At 43.5% G+C, this 15,221-nt stretch overlaps 1 protein-coding gene across 1 annotated transcript in view; it reads left to right on the plus strand.

Moving 5' to 3' along the window:
* SATB2 (SATB homeobox 2) overlaps window positions 1-15,221 on the plus strand; it is a 166,628-nt gene that overhangs the window by 106,910 nt on the left and 44,497 nt on the right. Inside the window, exons 7-8 of the mRNA XM_075001283.1 lie at window positions 4,010-4,222; window positions 9,260-9,415. Of these exons, the coding sequence (XP_074857384.1) occupies window positions 4,010-4,222; window positions 9,260-9,415 (369 nt within the window). The remainder of the gene's footprint in view (window positions 1-4,009; window positions 4,223-9,259; window positions 9,416-15,221) is intronic.

Genomic DNA, 15,221 nt, shown 5'->3' on the forward strand with positions numbered 1-15,221 from the left:
AGAAACACTAAGGTTTGTCTGGCTGGGCTGCTTTCCTCCACACACCTGGTGTATATCATTTAAAAAAAAATAAATGATGCCTCATTAAATTACAATTAAGTGAAATCACGATCATTTGTTTTTCTGGAAGGAAGATGTTTTGCATATTGAAAACCTAATGTTTTGCAGGTGACACAAAGGCTGAACAGATTATTTAGTATCACTTTATTTTTTTATAATGTTGCTGTCTGGTTATTTTGTGTATACTCTGGTAGTTCCGAATTATATTAATGTGTTATTGCTCTCAAGATATTTTACTGCATTGTCTCTTCTGTCACTTTGGGATCTATCTGGCATTGTTTACTGTTGCAGTGCATCACAGTGTCCTTTTCAGTCTTAGAAGGAAATGGGATTTTTCCCTCTGACATTTCCCATGATCCATCCTGCTCTTCACATAGCTCATAAAGCTGCCAAATGTATCCATTATCTTTCAAGAGGGACTGCGCCCTGATCTGAACAGCCGGATTTCTGTCATGCACATCTGTGACCGGAACTTGGTTTAAAAAAAAAAAAAAAAAAAGGGAGAGATCGGCTCTTCAAAGTTGGAGCTGTCTCAGATTGTGTGTAGTTACCTCTATTGCTTGTTCAGGTCTGGAAATTGCATTCCAAAGTTTAGGCACCGACAGAGCCACATGGACATACAAATACCTGATTTCCTTATGGAGTCCATGACTGACCTTGTAAAGAATTGCTGGTGCACATTAGTGTGCATGTCTGAAGTCCAGTTTTACAATTGGACCATAAATTCAGACACGTTGGGAGTGGGGAGAGGGAGAGGGAGGAGGAAGCAGTGAAATCTGACTTAGAATAGTGGTTTTCAGGGGTCCAGGGCCCATTGGGGGTTGCAAGCAGATTTCAGGGGTCCCCCAAGCTGGGGTGGCATTAAAGTTTCTGGGGCTAGGGTAGAAAGCCATAGCCCTGCATCATGGGGCTGAAGTTAACGCCTAAGCAGCTTGGCTTCTTCTTAGGGCTCCAGGCAGTTGCCCTTCTTGCTACACCCTAATGCTAGTCCTGGCTCTTAATATGCAGTAAACTAGTTGTTGTGGGCCCGTGTGAGCTGTGGCGTTTTTACAGCATGTTGAAGGGGTAGGGGTGGGAGGGCTGGCAAGAAAAGGTTGAGAATCACTGTCTTGAAGTACATTCCCATTGCGCGCGTGTTTGTTTTGTGTTTGTTTTTTTTTTTTTCAAATCAGTTTGGCACTGGGGAGAAGGAAACACACAGTATTGGGAAACTGAGGCTTTTATTTTTGTTTGTTTCTGATATTTCCCCCAAGCAGCCAGAGAATCGGGCGTTAAGGAGCTTATAAAAATGCTTATTCATTTGTTTATCCTATTTGAAGAGTTTTCCACAAACTTTAAAGGAAAACAGCAGGAACTCAGATGTGCGCTGGAAGGAGAAAAGACTGAGGTCGAACTCGACCTGTTACATCTCTCAGACGTCCAGCTCTCTTTCAGTTAATCTTGCTCTGGACTTTTTAGTCTGGCAAACTTGAAAAGCATTTTGAAATCTCCCCAAACTGCATAGTTGCTAATAAATTGGTAGAGCTGTGCCAACTGGGAGATGCATGATATTGTCAATGGCTTCAGTGGGTAGTGGAAGCAAGAGCGAAAGCGTCTTTGGATTTTTTCCGTAGTGCAGCGGTCATCTCAACAGACTGCGTTCTCAGTGCCTGGTCCCAATTCTCTCCCCTTTGCAATGCCAGTGTACTTCTGCGGCAGTTACCGCAGTGGCACAAATGCTCAAGTAGCATTGGCTGCGTCTACACTAGAAGGTTTTGTCGACAAAGCCCATGCAGCGTCCAAACTAAAAATGCATTCTGTCTGCATACTGTGGACAGAACTCGGCACTTTTGTCGACAGCCTTCAGCCTCTTCTCCATAAGGCAGAATGACTTTCTCAACAGAATATTTCAGCAAAAAGGCCGTGTGGATGCTCCAGGGGGCCCTCTGTTCACAACCAGGGCTTCCAAGTCACCAGACAGCCCTGTCTACTGTACTTCATGTAGGCTGTTTTGTCAAGAGACCGGATGTTCTCTGTTGACAGAGCAGATCGACAGATCGATCCGCTTTTATGCGTGGCTGCAATCTGTCAAGAAAAGTTTTGTCAGGAGATATCTTGGAACAGTAACTTCTGTTGACAGACTGCTGTAGTGTAGACGTAGCAAATAGGAAAATGTGTTTTTAGCTTCATTTAAGGAGAGACATTGACCAGTCAGCTTGTCGGGGGACCACTGCTGGTCTGTGGGCAATCGTTGTGTAGACTCTGCCATAACAGATCATGGTTCAGGCATACTTTTTCTGTGTGTGTTCTGGCAGTGCGTAAGGAGAAGTAAGCAGACATAGGAGTGGGGTTTTTTTTCTAGACTGCTAGTTTTGTCAATAAGTGTAGTGAGTAAGAGCTACACACGCTGGAAAACGTTGGCTTTTGATCACTGGTCAACTGTCTTGGAATTGTCCAGCAAGGGTTGGGGACTATTTGATGTGAGGGGAGAAAATAAGCCAAGAGTAAATATTTCAGGTTTTCTAGTATGTGGCTGCATGACAAGAACACTGAAGGAAGATTGACTGTAACTGTAATGGATTTCACTGGGCCACGACTGTAGAATAACTATGAGTTATATTGTCAACAGTTACCACACAGTTGTATCTGAGGTACTCCAGTTTCCTCCAGTATTCACTTGGTAAATATTGACCTTTTAATGGTAATGGGTTTAGGTAAGCTTCATTAGCTATGTAGTGGAATTCCCAGCCATGGAGCTCTTTTCTAGGCAGTATTTCTGGGTGTATTGCTTCAGCCTGATAGCTTGCTACGTGGGCAAGGTGTATGAATTTTGTGGGACAGAGCTTCCTTTTCAATACTTAGAAACCTCCAACTCCTGAGCCTATTGTGTGGCATGCCCAGTGTGAATTATACGTGTTCTCCCTTTCAGTCTAATCCTTCTCTGCTTCTTGACTGTAAGTGAATAAATTGAAACACATGTTGGAGGAAATTACCATATTATTACTTTGTCGAGGTGAAACACACAACAGCCATAATCTGGTGGCAAGTATAATAGTAAAGGACAGTGGCACATCATGGCATGAGCTAATTACCTTTTGTCTTAGGTCCTGATCCTGCAAAGCACTTAAGTCTGTGCATAGTGGCACTGATTTCAAGGTAATGCCTACAGTTATGCATGAACCTAAGTGGTCTTGTTGATTGTAGGCCCTTATTAAATAACACACATTTGTGCCTGTAAATCTGCCTGAATTGAGTACTCTCTGCTGTACTAGCTACCTCCTGGCATGAAAGTTTTGTAAGCACTGGATGAATGTTATTCATTAATTAATGTTTGCATTGCAAGGACCCTGATATTTTAAATGATGCAGCAAATAAAGGGTTAAAGTAACCCATCCCTGAAGATGGTTCTAAAGCTTTCATACTTGCAGTTTGCTCTCCTATGATGAAAAAATTGTCCAGACTAAAGTGAATGGACTGTAAGATCAGAACCCAGCCAAACACTCTGTGTGTGTGTGTGTGTGTGTGTGTGTGTGTGTGTGTGTGTTTTTTAAATAAACCTCCTGTGCTGTTCAAATGTCGGTACTAAATTTACCAAGCTTGGCAGATATGTGAAGATGAACAGGACTGCCAAGTGTTCCAGCTTCAAGCAGGGAAATGGAGAAATCTAACCATTCCTAAAATATTTTCAGGAGGCTCTGGGTGGTAACTGCAGTTTTGCCATTCTGTCCAGGCATCTACAGTATTCCTGTACCTAGGTTGTTATTACCGAGTTAGAATAGGACAGTCTGAAATAAATCACAGCCTCTAGAAGACAAACACGTTCTTCCAAAGCATCCTCCCCTCCCCACCAGAGAACCCTTAGGAATCTGATGTAGGTTCTCAGCATTGCAACCCTCATGGTTACACCAAACAAATTAAAAAAAAAAAACGACTCATGTCTTGGCTTTTTTTTTTTAATTTTTTGAACCAGGGATTGCTGTCAGAGATCCTGCGTAAAGAAGAAGACCCTAGGACAGCTTCCCAGTCCCTCCTGGTAAACTTGAGAGCCATGCAGAATTTCCTCAACCTGCCTGACACAGAGCGGGATCGTATATATCAGGACGAGAGAGAGAGGAGTATGAACCCTAATGTGAGCATGGTGTCTTCAGCAGCCAGCAGTCCAAGTTCTTCCAGAACCCCCCAGGTAAGGCACAACCCCTCTGTAACTGTTTTTCTTTGGCTTGCGATCCTGCCCATACCTCTTGGAGAGGGGGCGTCTCAGGGTTTTCCTATCTGTTGTTCCCCGCACCTAGAAATTAGAAATTTCTTTGGTAGGCTTTTGGAGTTGCTGTTAAGAAGTACATATTGGCTGTCAGCAACGCACTGTAGCAACTTTAGCTATGACCCATGCCATAAGTACAAAGAAGAATGCCCTTATTTTAGTATATGAAAGAGGGTACATGTGTTTTGTATACTGATTAATGAGGTGTGTCTACAGTATGGCTACTGCAGGGATGGCCAACCCACGGCACTCGAGCTGCACGTGGCTCTTTGAGCAATTAAATGAAGCTCCAAGCAGGAGACACAGGCCGGGAGGGCCGTCTGCTGCTCTGCTCTGTGGCGGTAGCTCCGGTGAGTTGCTGGCCTTGAGTTTGAGCAGGGGAATGGGGATGGCTGGCTGTGGAGGAGGGGCGGGGTTGGGTTAGAGTTGGGGGGCTGTGGATGCATAGCTCTGGAGGAAGGGTGGGGGACTGGGTTATAGTGGGGAGCTGGGGGTGCCTGGCTCTGGGGGAGAGACAGGGCATTGAGCCATGTGTTATATATTTATTTTTCTCTCTGTGTAGATCTCTATAGATGGGTAAAATAAATATATAAGATGTGACTCTTTGCACTCTGGTGACATGGCTCTTAGTCCCTGACTGGTTTGCCACCCCCGAACTACTGCATGATGGATCATGGAGAGAGTTACGCTTCTACTTTACTTTCTGTATTGTTAGTGTCTATTACCAGCAGGGCCAACAGCCACTACAGGCCTGGGGACAAGGTGTGGGGGGCCTGGCACCATGACCCGGGAAGGGGTGGAGCCTTGGGAGGAAGGGGCAGTGCCAAGGGCAGTCAGCTGTTAGTGCTGCCGAGTGCACAGCATTGGCACCCCCAGCCCTTAGAAGCCACACAAAGTGGTGGGGTTACGCTTCTGCAGCATTTCAAAGGGGCCCCCTGTGAAGTTGCCCTCCTTGTTGTCCCCTGCATCCCCCCACATCGCGGGCCTGTCTGTTAGAGCAGACAGGGCAGAGAGAGGAGTGGGATCTGGGTTCATGTCTGCATGAGAGTGTGTGGTGAGCAGAGTACCTGGTTTCCAGTGAATGAGGATCTCCAAGAAATAAGTTTGCTCAGTAATCTGCCTCGTTAGAGTCCTTATTTTAGAGGCCTACATTTGTAATCGTTTTCAAGTGTGGAGATGTGAGGTGGGTGGAGTGTTGAAACAAAAGATCCCAGCTTGTCTGATTGACACTGCTTCAGATTTCTGTAAGCTTGTGTTGCTGCTGGGTTACCACCCACCCACTTTCCTAACCGCCCGTCTAAGATGCTCATCTGCGGCTTGAAGAAGAGAACGTGGGTACACGCACTTCCGTGTATTTTCCTCTGCTCCCTGAGTAAACACAATCTCGCAAACATACAGACTTCAGAAAAGGGGGGAGTGCTTAGAAAGAGATTGTGATTACAGCAAATTACCTTTGTCATCACAATATTTGCATAGCCTTAATTTGAGCCTCCTCTCTGCACAGCCAAGCCAGCATTTCACTTGATTCAGAACTCTACTACTGAATGGGAATGTGTCACCATCCGACTTCAGTGACTAGTATTTTGAAGTTTGTTAAGCATCTGAGTTATATTCTGTGTACGTGTTATCTGTGCTTCTAATCTTATTACTGGATACTTTTCGTATCTGAGATCTGTAGCCTAGAGGCCACAACTTCTCAATCTTGTTATTGGCAGTAGCATGGCTCCAAATGATTAGTTATAAAGACAGGTTTTTGTTTCTGTAGAAGCCATTCAGCTTGCTCAAATGCATCTTGGCAGTTTAATATACTTTATACTTACACATTATGAAAAGGAGTTTTTAACTGCAGAGACTTTGGTAACATAATCTACTCACACAAATTTGAAAATGAGTTTTGTGTTGCAAGTCCAGGTCATTGGCTTAACTATTAACTTCCGAGTTTCCATCTCATAAAGATGAGGATTTGTCATGAGAACTGTTCTGTTTGATACTTCAGAACATCATAGCCACAAGTTTCAGCATTAAATATTACATTAAATGATTTGCTCATTCATGCAAATATTCAGGTTCAATAAATTCCACAACTAGAGTTATGTAGAAGGCACTCTGGTGCTAGGGCCAGGCTTCAGTGTGTTTCTGTGGATTGTGAGAGCTGGAAAATCGAAATTGTGACTGTGTATCTGCCCACCCCCGCCTGCCAACTGTGCTCCTTCACCTCTTTGCCTCCTTTTTCCCCACTTTCCCATGTCAGAGCTAAGCAGCGTTAGAGAATCCGACACAAAAGTTTAAGAGGCAAGGTGGGCAAGGTAGCATGTTGGGCTCACTTCTGTTAGAGAAAAATTTGTTTTTGAGCTCACACAGGGCTTTTCCTTAGGTCTATAATGGGTATAGGCAACCCAGGGTTCCTTTACTTTTTGACTTGCATGACGCAGAAGTATTATGACTGATTTGCTCAGTTGATGAGCCACAGTGATACACCAAGCTTTGTGTCCTCAGTGCTTGTCTTCTCCTGTGCATGCTGGGAGAAGCCCACCACCCTGCAGAGAGCCAGCACCATGGCTGTGTACCTCTGACATCCCGTTTCAGCACTCGCCAGTTGCAAGACAGGCAGTAGGCAGTGCTGGAAGGACCTGAGCACTTCCAAAAACAAGGCTGCTGACCCGGCCCATTTTACTTCGCTTCCCATATACATTGTATGAGCCTAAATGAAGCTAGTACCATCTTGATCCCAGTTAAGTGATTCCTACAAGTGCTGTGTCCCAGCAGAGATAAGGGGCCTTGCCCATTGCAAGGGTAACGAGATGGGAGGAACTGTATGATCCTTCTAGGAATTATGCTACAGTGCTAGAGAAGTTGATTTAAGGCATTTCAAAACATTGTTTCCATAGAGACCAGTCTCCTGAGGCAATAGTTCTGGGAATGATTTTTCAGTGTGGAGGGTTAAAGGAGCAGGCACTATTCAGATAACGTAAGGCCAGTGGGGGTTGATTTAATGGGGAGGAGGACTTAACCACCCATCTGTAATTCTGCGCTGGTGATGAAATCCCCCCATGGGTTGTTTCCTTGGTATGTTCCAGTATTGTTCAGGACCAGCATGAGGGTGAGAGTCCCAAATTAACTCAGCAAAAGGATCTGAATGCTTGCAACACAAATTCCGGGAGTTCAAAAGGTTGCTGCATACATCTGGTCTCCTCTTTCCACTCTGTTTAACCAAGGAGTAAGGGATGCAGCACTAAGTGACAAGACTTCAGAGCTCTTACATTGTTGCTGCACTTTTACTCTCTTTTGCTTATTATCTTCAGTGACTAATTCCAGTAATGGCCAACTTTGCAAGATAGTATCAAGGCACTTTTCAAATCCAGGGGTCACCAGTTAGGCATCCAACCCCTCAAGGCTTAAGATGTCATTGAAGGAAGTCCATTGGAATTAGTGTGTGTCTTTAGATTGCTGACTTTGGTAGCCTTTGGATGGGGCCATTAATTACGATTTTTCTGCAGACAGGAAGGGATTTGGGATGGGAAGAACTAGGAGGAAGAGAAGAGAGGGAGCTCAGAAAGTTCTCATTGACCTAGCTAAACTTTCTGTTAACATACAGACATCTGGGCAGTTCTGTTCAGATAAGATTTGACACTAAAAGTGGGCCTGAACCAAACCCCAAGATAATTACTCTGACTTTGGGAAATTCCAAGTCTGAAGGCTGGGGCCACCAGCAAGGATGTACAAGGAGCTGAACCAAAATCTGAGAGTGGAGCACTGACATCCACAACCTATGGGGAGGGTTGGGTCTGGAATGTACCATTTGAACTGTGGCTCATCTCTTTCCCAAGCACAATAGCCAATAGACAGTTTGTACTTCGACATACATCTTTCATTAAGGGCTCTTCCGGTCAGGCACAGGAATTCTAGGGTGAGCTGTTTCAGAGTTAAAGCCCGGTTTAGATCAGCTCTAATAACTCCGCTATTTAGCCTCTGGTAAATGAATGAAATCTGGCATTCTCATGCTGCTGCCACAGATTACTGAGGGTCCTACCGTAAAATCACCAGTGGAAGGGCATGTTGTTCTTGGTCTGTTCCTCATCAGGGAAGCCTTCGTGCCGCCAAGGAGGTTTAAAACAAAAATCTTGCAGCGCCCTCGTGGATTATACTGCTGCAAACCTTTTAGGGGTAGCCCAGCCTGAGGAAGTGCTGGCATTCTCCATTATTGTCCTTCATTTGTCACAGAAGCGGATGGGAAATCATTCAATTAAAAAGAGAGCAGCAGAATGCACAAAATTGCAATGTGAGTTCAGGAGAGTGAGGACGGCACATCAAAGGCATGCCAAAGCGTGGCTTTATTAAATGATTTTTTTTTCATTTCTACTGATTTCCTAGGTGAAATTAGGTGACTGTCTGGCTAGCATAATGATGATCATGATGGGGGAACCATACATACTCAAATGACATACGTATAGCTTTAATAAAGAATGAGGGAGACTTGAGGGAGTGCATTAAATTGAGTAATAATTTATTATTTAGAGACCTCTACCCATTTACTCATTTTTTCTGGGAGAATTGACTCTTCCTCCAAGGTACGCCATTTTTAGAACAACAACAAAAAGAAAAGAAAAAAGACACATTCTCCTGCCCTCCCCCACACCCACATGCTGCATTTGCCGGCCAGCAGAACAAACTTAGTTGTTTGTCTGCAGCCTACAGCCCCAGCCCTACCTAAGCCGTCTTTGAGGTGCTCAGTAAACATGCTGAGAGAGTGAGAGTTGACAGGGCCCTGCACGTCCTATAGGAATGCACTGCAATTATTTCCAATCACAATTAACCTGATTAGAATAATGGACAGGAAGTGTCCCTCTGTAGCTAATGCAGTTTGGCATCAGCTGACTGAAATCCTTTGATAATTTCTGCACAGATGGCTGGGCTGAAAGCAGCACTTTTTTAATTATTATTTTCATGGTCTCTCGGTAGGCCAAAACCTCGACACCGACAACAGACCTCCCCATTAAGGTGGACGGTGCCAACGTCAACATCACAGCTGCCATTTACGATGAGATCCAACAGGAGATGAAAAGGGCCAAGGTGTCTCAGGCCCTGTTTGCCAAAGTGGCTGCCAATAAAAGTCAGGTGAGTGAGAGTATTTGTTTTATGTTTTTTTAAAAAAGACCAAATTCTGGGGTGGGATTTCATCCTTCTCCTCCTTCCATTAATAAAAATACATCTGTTCCAATAATAGTAATAATAATAATAATAATAATAATATCACCAGAGGAACCTGTCATATATATTTTTTTTGCCTCCCAGCTGGTTTTCTTTTCTTAAGATAGGATGGAAAAGGTACCATCTCATGTATGTATTGGGCCCCTCTTACTCAGAAGCACACTCCTCTTTCCCCATTTTCATATGTAACCTAACATTTCTGGTATTGGAACAGGGACCCTCCAAAATCCTCCTCATATGCTTTTGTTTTTAAGTCTATGTGAAAGGGGCAGCTTTGTTACGAGATGGCATTGACCTGAGGGTGGGAGCTGGGGGGAGAGTTACCCGCTCTTTCTCTCTCTCTCTCTCTCTCTCTCTGTGCTAGTTGTGTGTGTGTGCATATATATATAATTTTCCTTTCCCTTGGGCAAGAAAGAAGTTGTATTCAAACCAAAGTAAAATAAATCTGATTTAAGATGTGGAAAGGCATCTAAACAAGGCATTAAAAGTCATTGATCCCATTCTAAGAGATTTATCCAAGCATAGGCTGAGTCCTTGCCTCTTTCATTTTTCTGTTGCCCTTCTTAATAATTGTTTCCCCTCTGTTGTCTTAAGTTGAGGTGCATGGGTTGCAGCTCACAATCCCGCCACCCCGACCCTCCAAAATCAACACACACACAGAGGCACAATATGAAATACATGAAAGGAAAATACCACGGAGCCCTTTTAAACTGTTAAATGCATAAAAATCTCATATACCACATGGCAAAATATAATGAGAAGTGGAGCTGTTAAACGAATAAAGCTGTTAAAAGCATAATGCCACTTGGCACAACTACTGTGCATTTAACGGTTTTCCACTGTGTAATAAATGACATATGTGGTAAACGTGCAGTAAATATCAAAACTGCACAATTGATTTTGCAAACGTGCCCCTTATTTCTTTGATTCATGTCAATATCAAAGTTACACACGCAGTCTGGACAGGACAGTTTTTAATAAGGAGCTTTTAGCACAAACTGAAAGCCCGTCTCTCTGAGGTTTGGCTCCAAATTGCCTGCAAACTTCCTGTCATTTTACCCAGAGGATTCTTGAAATAGAGGCACCGAACCACCCAAAAATAATTTGGGTGGTTCACCAGCATCCGTCTGTGCCAGCTGAAATGCTTAAAGCGAGAGGCAACTGAGCCCTCCCCTGGCTGAACTGAACACCAGCCACGCTCCTGCAATGAAAATAAGCCCATTCCTGCCCACTTGAAAAAGGGGGAAAAATAACCTGGAGTTGGAAAATGTGAAGCAGAAGGTTGAAAAAGGGACCCATGAATTCTCTTGGCTGTAATGAACTGACTGTAAGGTTGTGTAGTGCATCCCCACAGCAGCCATCTCAGAAGGGACTCTGTGCTGAGACATGTTTTGTTTCCCAGACATGCACTGTTGACTCCTTGTGGTGCTCCAGCATTCACCATGCTTGGTGGTCCATGATACTTTGATGGAATGTGGCGTTGACTTACAGGGGGTGCTGAAGGGTGGGGACCAACAAGTGATTGTCACTGGAGTAGAATGGTGCTGCACCTCCTCGTTCACCTGAAGATCCTTTACATGCATTCTGCAGTGAGATTCCCCAGCTGATGTGACGTGAGCATCTGCTGCAGGGGTGAGGTGAAGGCAAGTGGGCCTGAGTTCGAAGGACTAGCAAGAAAAAGAAAACAAACAATTGGTTCCCGTGTGTGGAACATCTCTCCCCTTCTCTCCCCTCCTGTGCGGTGAGGCATAACCTTACCCTTGGTTCCTTGAAGAACTAGCAGTGGGTTTTCCAGAAGCACTCTATGAGCCTAGCTTTGCTCTTGATGAGTGAATGTAATCCTGGATTTCCATGGGAGGAAAGCCACTCAGAGTACCTTTAGTTCCTTTAATAGTCTTGATCCCTTTCAAATGTTAGTTCCTCTGCAGATACAGGTGTATTGGTAGGGGGACTAACATTTGAAAGAGAGTGAGAATATTAAAGGAAAGTCTGATTGAACTCTTCTCCAGGGTTTGTTCCTCTGCTGTGCTCCCCAGATCAGATTTGCCTGGTAGTAGAGTATAAGCTTTTCTTGGTATTTGCCTTCTTCCCCAACCCTGGCCACTGGGGTCAGTTCAGTTCACTAGGAAAGCAGTTGCTTTTATTCTTCATCACCTGCTGCTATGACTGTGAGATCTTCAGAGTGGCGAGTATCGGGCAAGGATATTGAACGTTTAAAAAAAATCCTTAATATTGTGCTGCTTTTTGCAATCAAGAGCCAGTGGGACTTCATGTCTTGTGTTGTCTTCTTGGAGGAGTCGTCGATGCCCACTGAAAGCAGCTATTATAATTGGGATTATCCACTGCTGGAATTAATTGTCCTATAATTTAATACCCATCCTTTCTGTTCTGAAATCCCTCAGCAGACTAGGGTTAGCCGCTAGAGGAGTGAGAGTTCTTTGGAGAACCCAGATGGTGGTGTTTAGAAATCAGAGGAAATGAAAGGTGTGGGCTTCAAAACTGGAAGGGTGCGAAGATAATGTAGTGATAAATCTTCTTTGAGGGATTTAGCCCTTGTAATGATCTCCATTCTGAGACCATTAATCCCAGACTTTCTGCTTATCCGCCACTTATGTTCCTTTGTGTGTGTTTATTTTTATCTGACATTTGAGCCAATGCAATTTAAATGATTTTTGGAAGTACAAGAGGCCAGAATCCACTTCCACTCACACCTGCGTAAATCAGGAGTAACTCCACTGAGCAGCTTTGATTTACACCACTATACCTATGAGCAGAATAAGGCCCAATATGTTTATATGCTTACCCTGTTTAAAAAATTCAATAGAATGCAAGCAAATTCAGTACAAAAAGGTAAGCTACGGAAGTTGAGATGAAAAGCTATTAATGTGAGGAAACTACTGCAGGCCGTGGCACGTTTCTCAGCTTTTCCCAGACCCCACTCCTCTTCACTGGACTCTCCTGCCATCTGGCCAGGATTTATTTGGGACCAATATGGCCAGAGCAGCCAGGAGCCCCACATTGAGAACTAGGTGAGTATTTGGGACACCCAGCCTACCCTAATGCCCATGCAGTCTGTCTGCTCTGCTGTCGTTAGCAGGTTAGCTCCATCAAAAGTGGCATGGATGTGTCTACCTGAGAGGGATGTTATATTTTCAGCAGCAGTGTAGACATAGCCTACGATTGTCCTCCCTGGGTTGCGATCCTCCTGTGAGGAAAGACCACAGATCCCATAAGACCAAGGAACAAAGAGGGTGATTTAAGGACCCCGAGGTAGGATTAACTCCAGCAGCTCCTTGCTTTTATCACTGTCTCTCTCCTCTTGAACTCTGTGATGTATTTAGTACGGTAAGGTGTATTTCTCATTGAAATAATCATAGCTACAATCCTATAAGTGAGCATCTAATTTTAATGAACATGCATCATAGATCACACAAGTTAGAGATTCATCTGATGCATCCCTATTTGACTCATAGTTTGTTATTATTCTCTTACAGCACCATAGAGTCATTTGGCAAGTATAAAAGACAAGTTGCCAAGTCAGTGCTTTTAAATTCTCTGTGTACCTTTAGGGCTGGTCTTCTACTCTAAAGCTGTGAGTCAACACAAGTTACTTTAGTTACTGTAACTTAGATTGACTTACAGCTGTATCTACACTGTGCTGTGTCATTGGGAGATGTTCTACTGAATTACCTTCCTCCTCTTGAAAGTTGGTTTACAGACACTGACAGGAGAGCACTCTTCCATCGACTGAGCAGGTCTTCACCAGAACCATTAACTGACACTGCTGCATAGATCACAACAGTGTTTGTTTAGCTATAAGGATAGTCAAGCTCTTGGACACCAGTGTCTTCTCCACAATCTTCTCTACAGTCTCTGTTAGACACTTCTATGGTTCCCATTACACACAGTAACTGAATATCTCACAGACAATGAATTTACCCTCAAAACTCCCTGGGATAGGGAAATTCCCTATTTTATGTCTGGGAAGCTGAAACATACAGATTAAATAATTTGCCCAAAGTCACCCAAAAAGTGTGTGGTAAAGGTGGGAACCCAAGTCACATGAGTTCCAGTCCCTTGTCTTAACCGCTGCTTAGCCTTACTCTTTTGAACGCTGTGAACCTAAATACACAGAACCTGTTAATGTCCCATTTTATTCAAGAATACAGTAGCAGGAACTGTAAACAAACTTCATTTCTATTAGTCTAGGGATATGCCAGGATTTGATGTTACTATATAAAGCTAATGGTTTAGTGTTTAGTCTGAAATTTTGTAAGAGGAAGAAAGAGCAGTTTTCCTCTGTAAGGTCAAGGTGTACAATGATTAACCTTGAACTGTAACAAAATGTGCTGTGTAAAGTTTTTAAGGCTCAGTTGACCTCCTCCTCAAGAATTCATTGAAGCCAATGACAGAACTCTCCATTCTAGTTAGTCTTTTATCCATTTCAGCTTTCTTGATTAGGTTATCTTGACTCATTAGGGGGGTTATTTATTTTAATAGACACTTATTGGATTCATGGAAAGAGAGTTTGGCGACGAAGGAACAAGAGCTGAATATTATCTGGCTCATTTTGCAATGCGGAAGAGGCCCAACCAAGGGAATAGAAGAGAGCTTTCTGTGCTTCTGAAAGTTTGGGTGAAGGACGTCATCCGGTTCCCATTTAGAAAGTGATCTTTCTGTGGTTAATAGCGTAACAAAAAAAAAACAAAAAACTTACGACATGCATCAAATGTTGCCTTTTTTGTCACATATGTTGACATTTTCTGCACTGATCATGTGGGTGAGGAAATGGCCTTTTACATTTATTTTGAGAGAAATCTTGAATCACTCTCACTAAAAACACTTCAGTTGCCTACTCATGCATTCACAGGAATCCCAGGAAAATGTCAATGTAGAAAATTCTATTTTTTTTTTAAAATCTGAATACAAGGAAGCACAGAACCCCCTTAATTACATGCCTACAGTAAGGCTTTATCACTGCTGAAAGTATGTCAGTGTCCTGTGCATGTGTCTATGCTGTGTCTCAATAAGTTATGCCAGGCAGCTGTCTGTCTGTATTGTGGGCGTTGGTAGATGTACTGCTATGAACATAGCTGCTAGCCTTGGCCAGGTCTACACTAAAGAGGAAGGTTGAATTAAGATATGCGACTCTGCTATGTTAATTACATTGGTGGAGTCAACATGCCTTCATTCGAGCTTCCACACTATCTCCACTGGTCAATGGGAACAAACACTCCCATTGACTCCCTTTAATCCTTGCAAGGAGCAGGGAAACCAGCACCAATGGGGATGTCCTCTGAGTCTGATTTAGTGCTAGCTCAGACTTTGGAAGCTCAAATGTGGTAGCATCAAATTTCACCATAGTAAAGATGTACCCTTCAAGACTAATAAGTCTCAGTTTGGACTTTTGACTTAAGGTTACTTATAATTTAATAATAATACCTAGCTCCTATATTGACTACAAACCAGTATAGAACATGGGCCTCTCTGAACGCACCTTCTTAAAGCTTCTTAACTTAGTCTTACCTGCCTCTACCTCTGGGTCCTGTTTTTCTTGCCCTCCCCCTTCCCTCTCTACCCCATTCACAGGGATACAACTATTCATGCTGATTTTCCTCTGTGTCTTGATTTATTGGGAAAGGGTAAAACAATGAAAACGGAAAGAAAAAACAAAAGGGAGATTCTACCCTATCCTCATTTAACTCACTCCTTC

The sequence above is a fragment of the Carettochelys insculpta genome, chromosome 8 (genome assembly GCF_033958435.1).
Source record: "Carettochelys insculpta isolate YL-2023 chromosome 8, ASM3395843v1, whole genome shotgun sequence".
Lineage (NCBI taxonomy): Eukaryota > Metazoa > Chordata > Testudines > Carettochelyidae > Carettochelys > Carettochelys insculpta.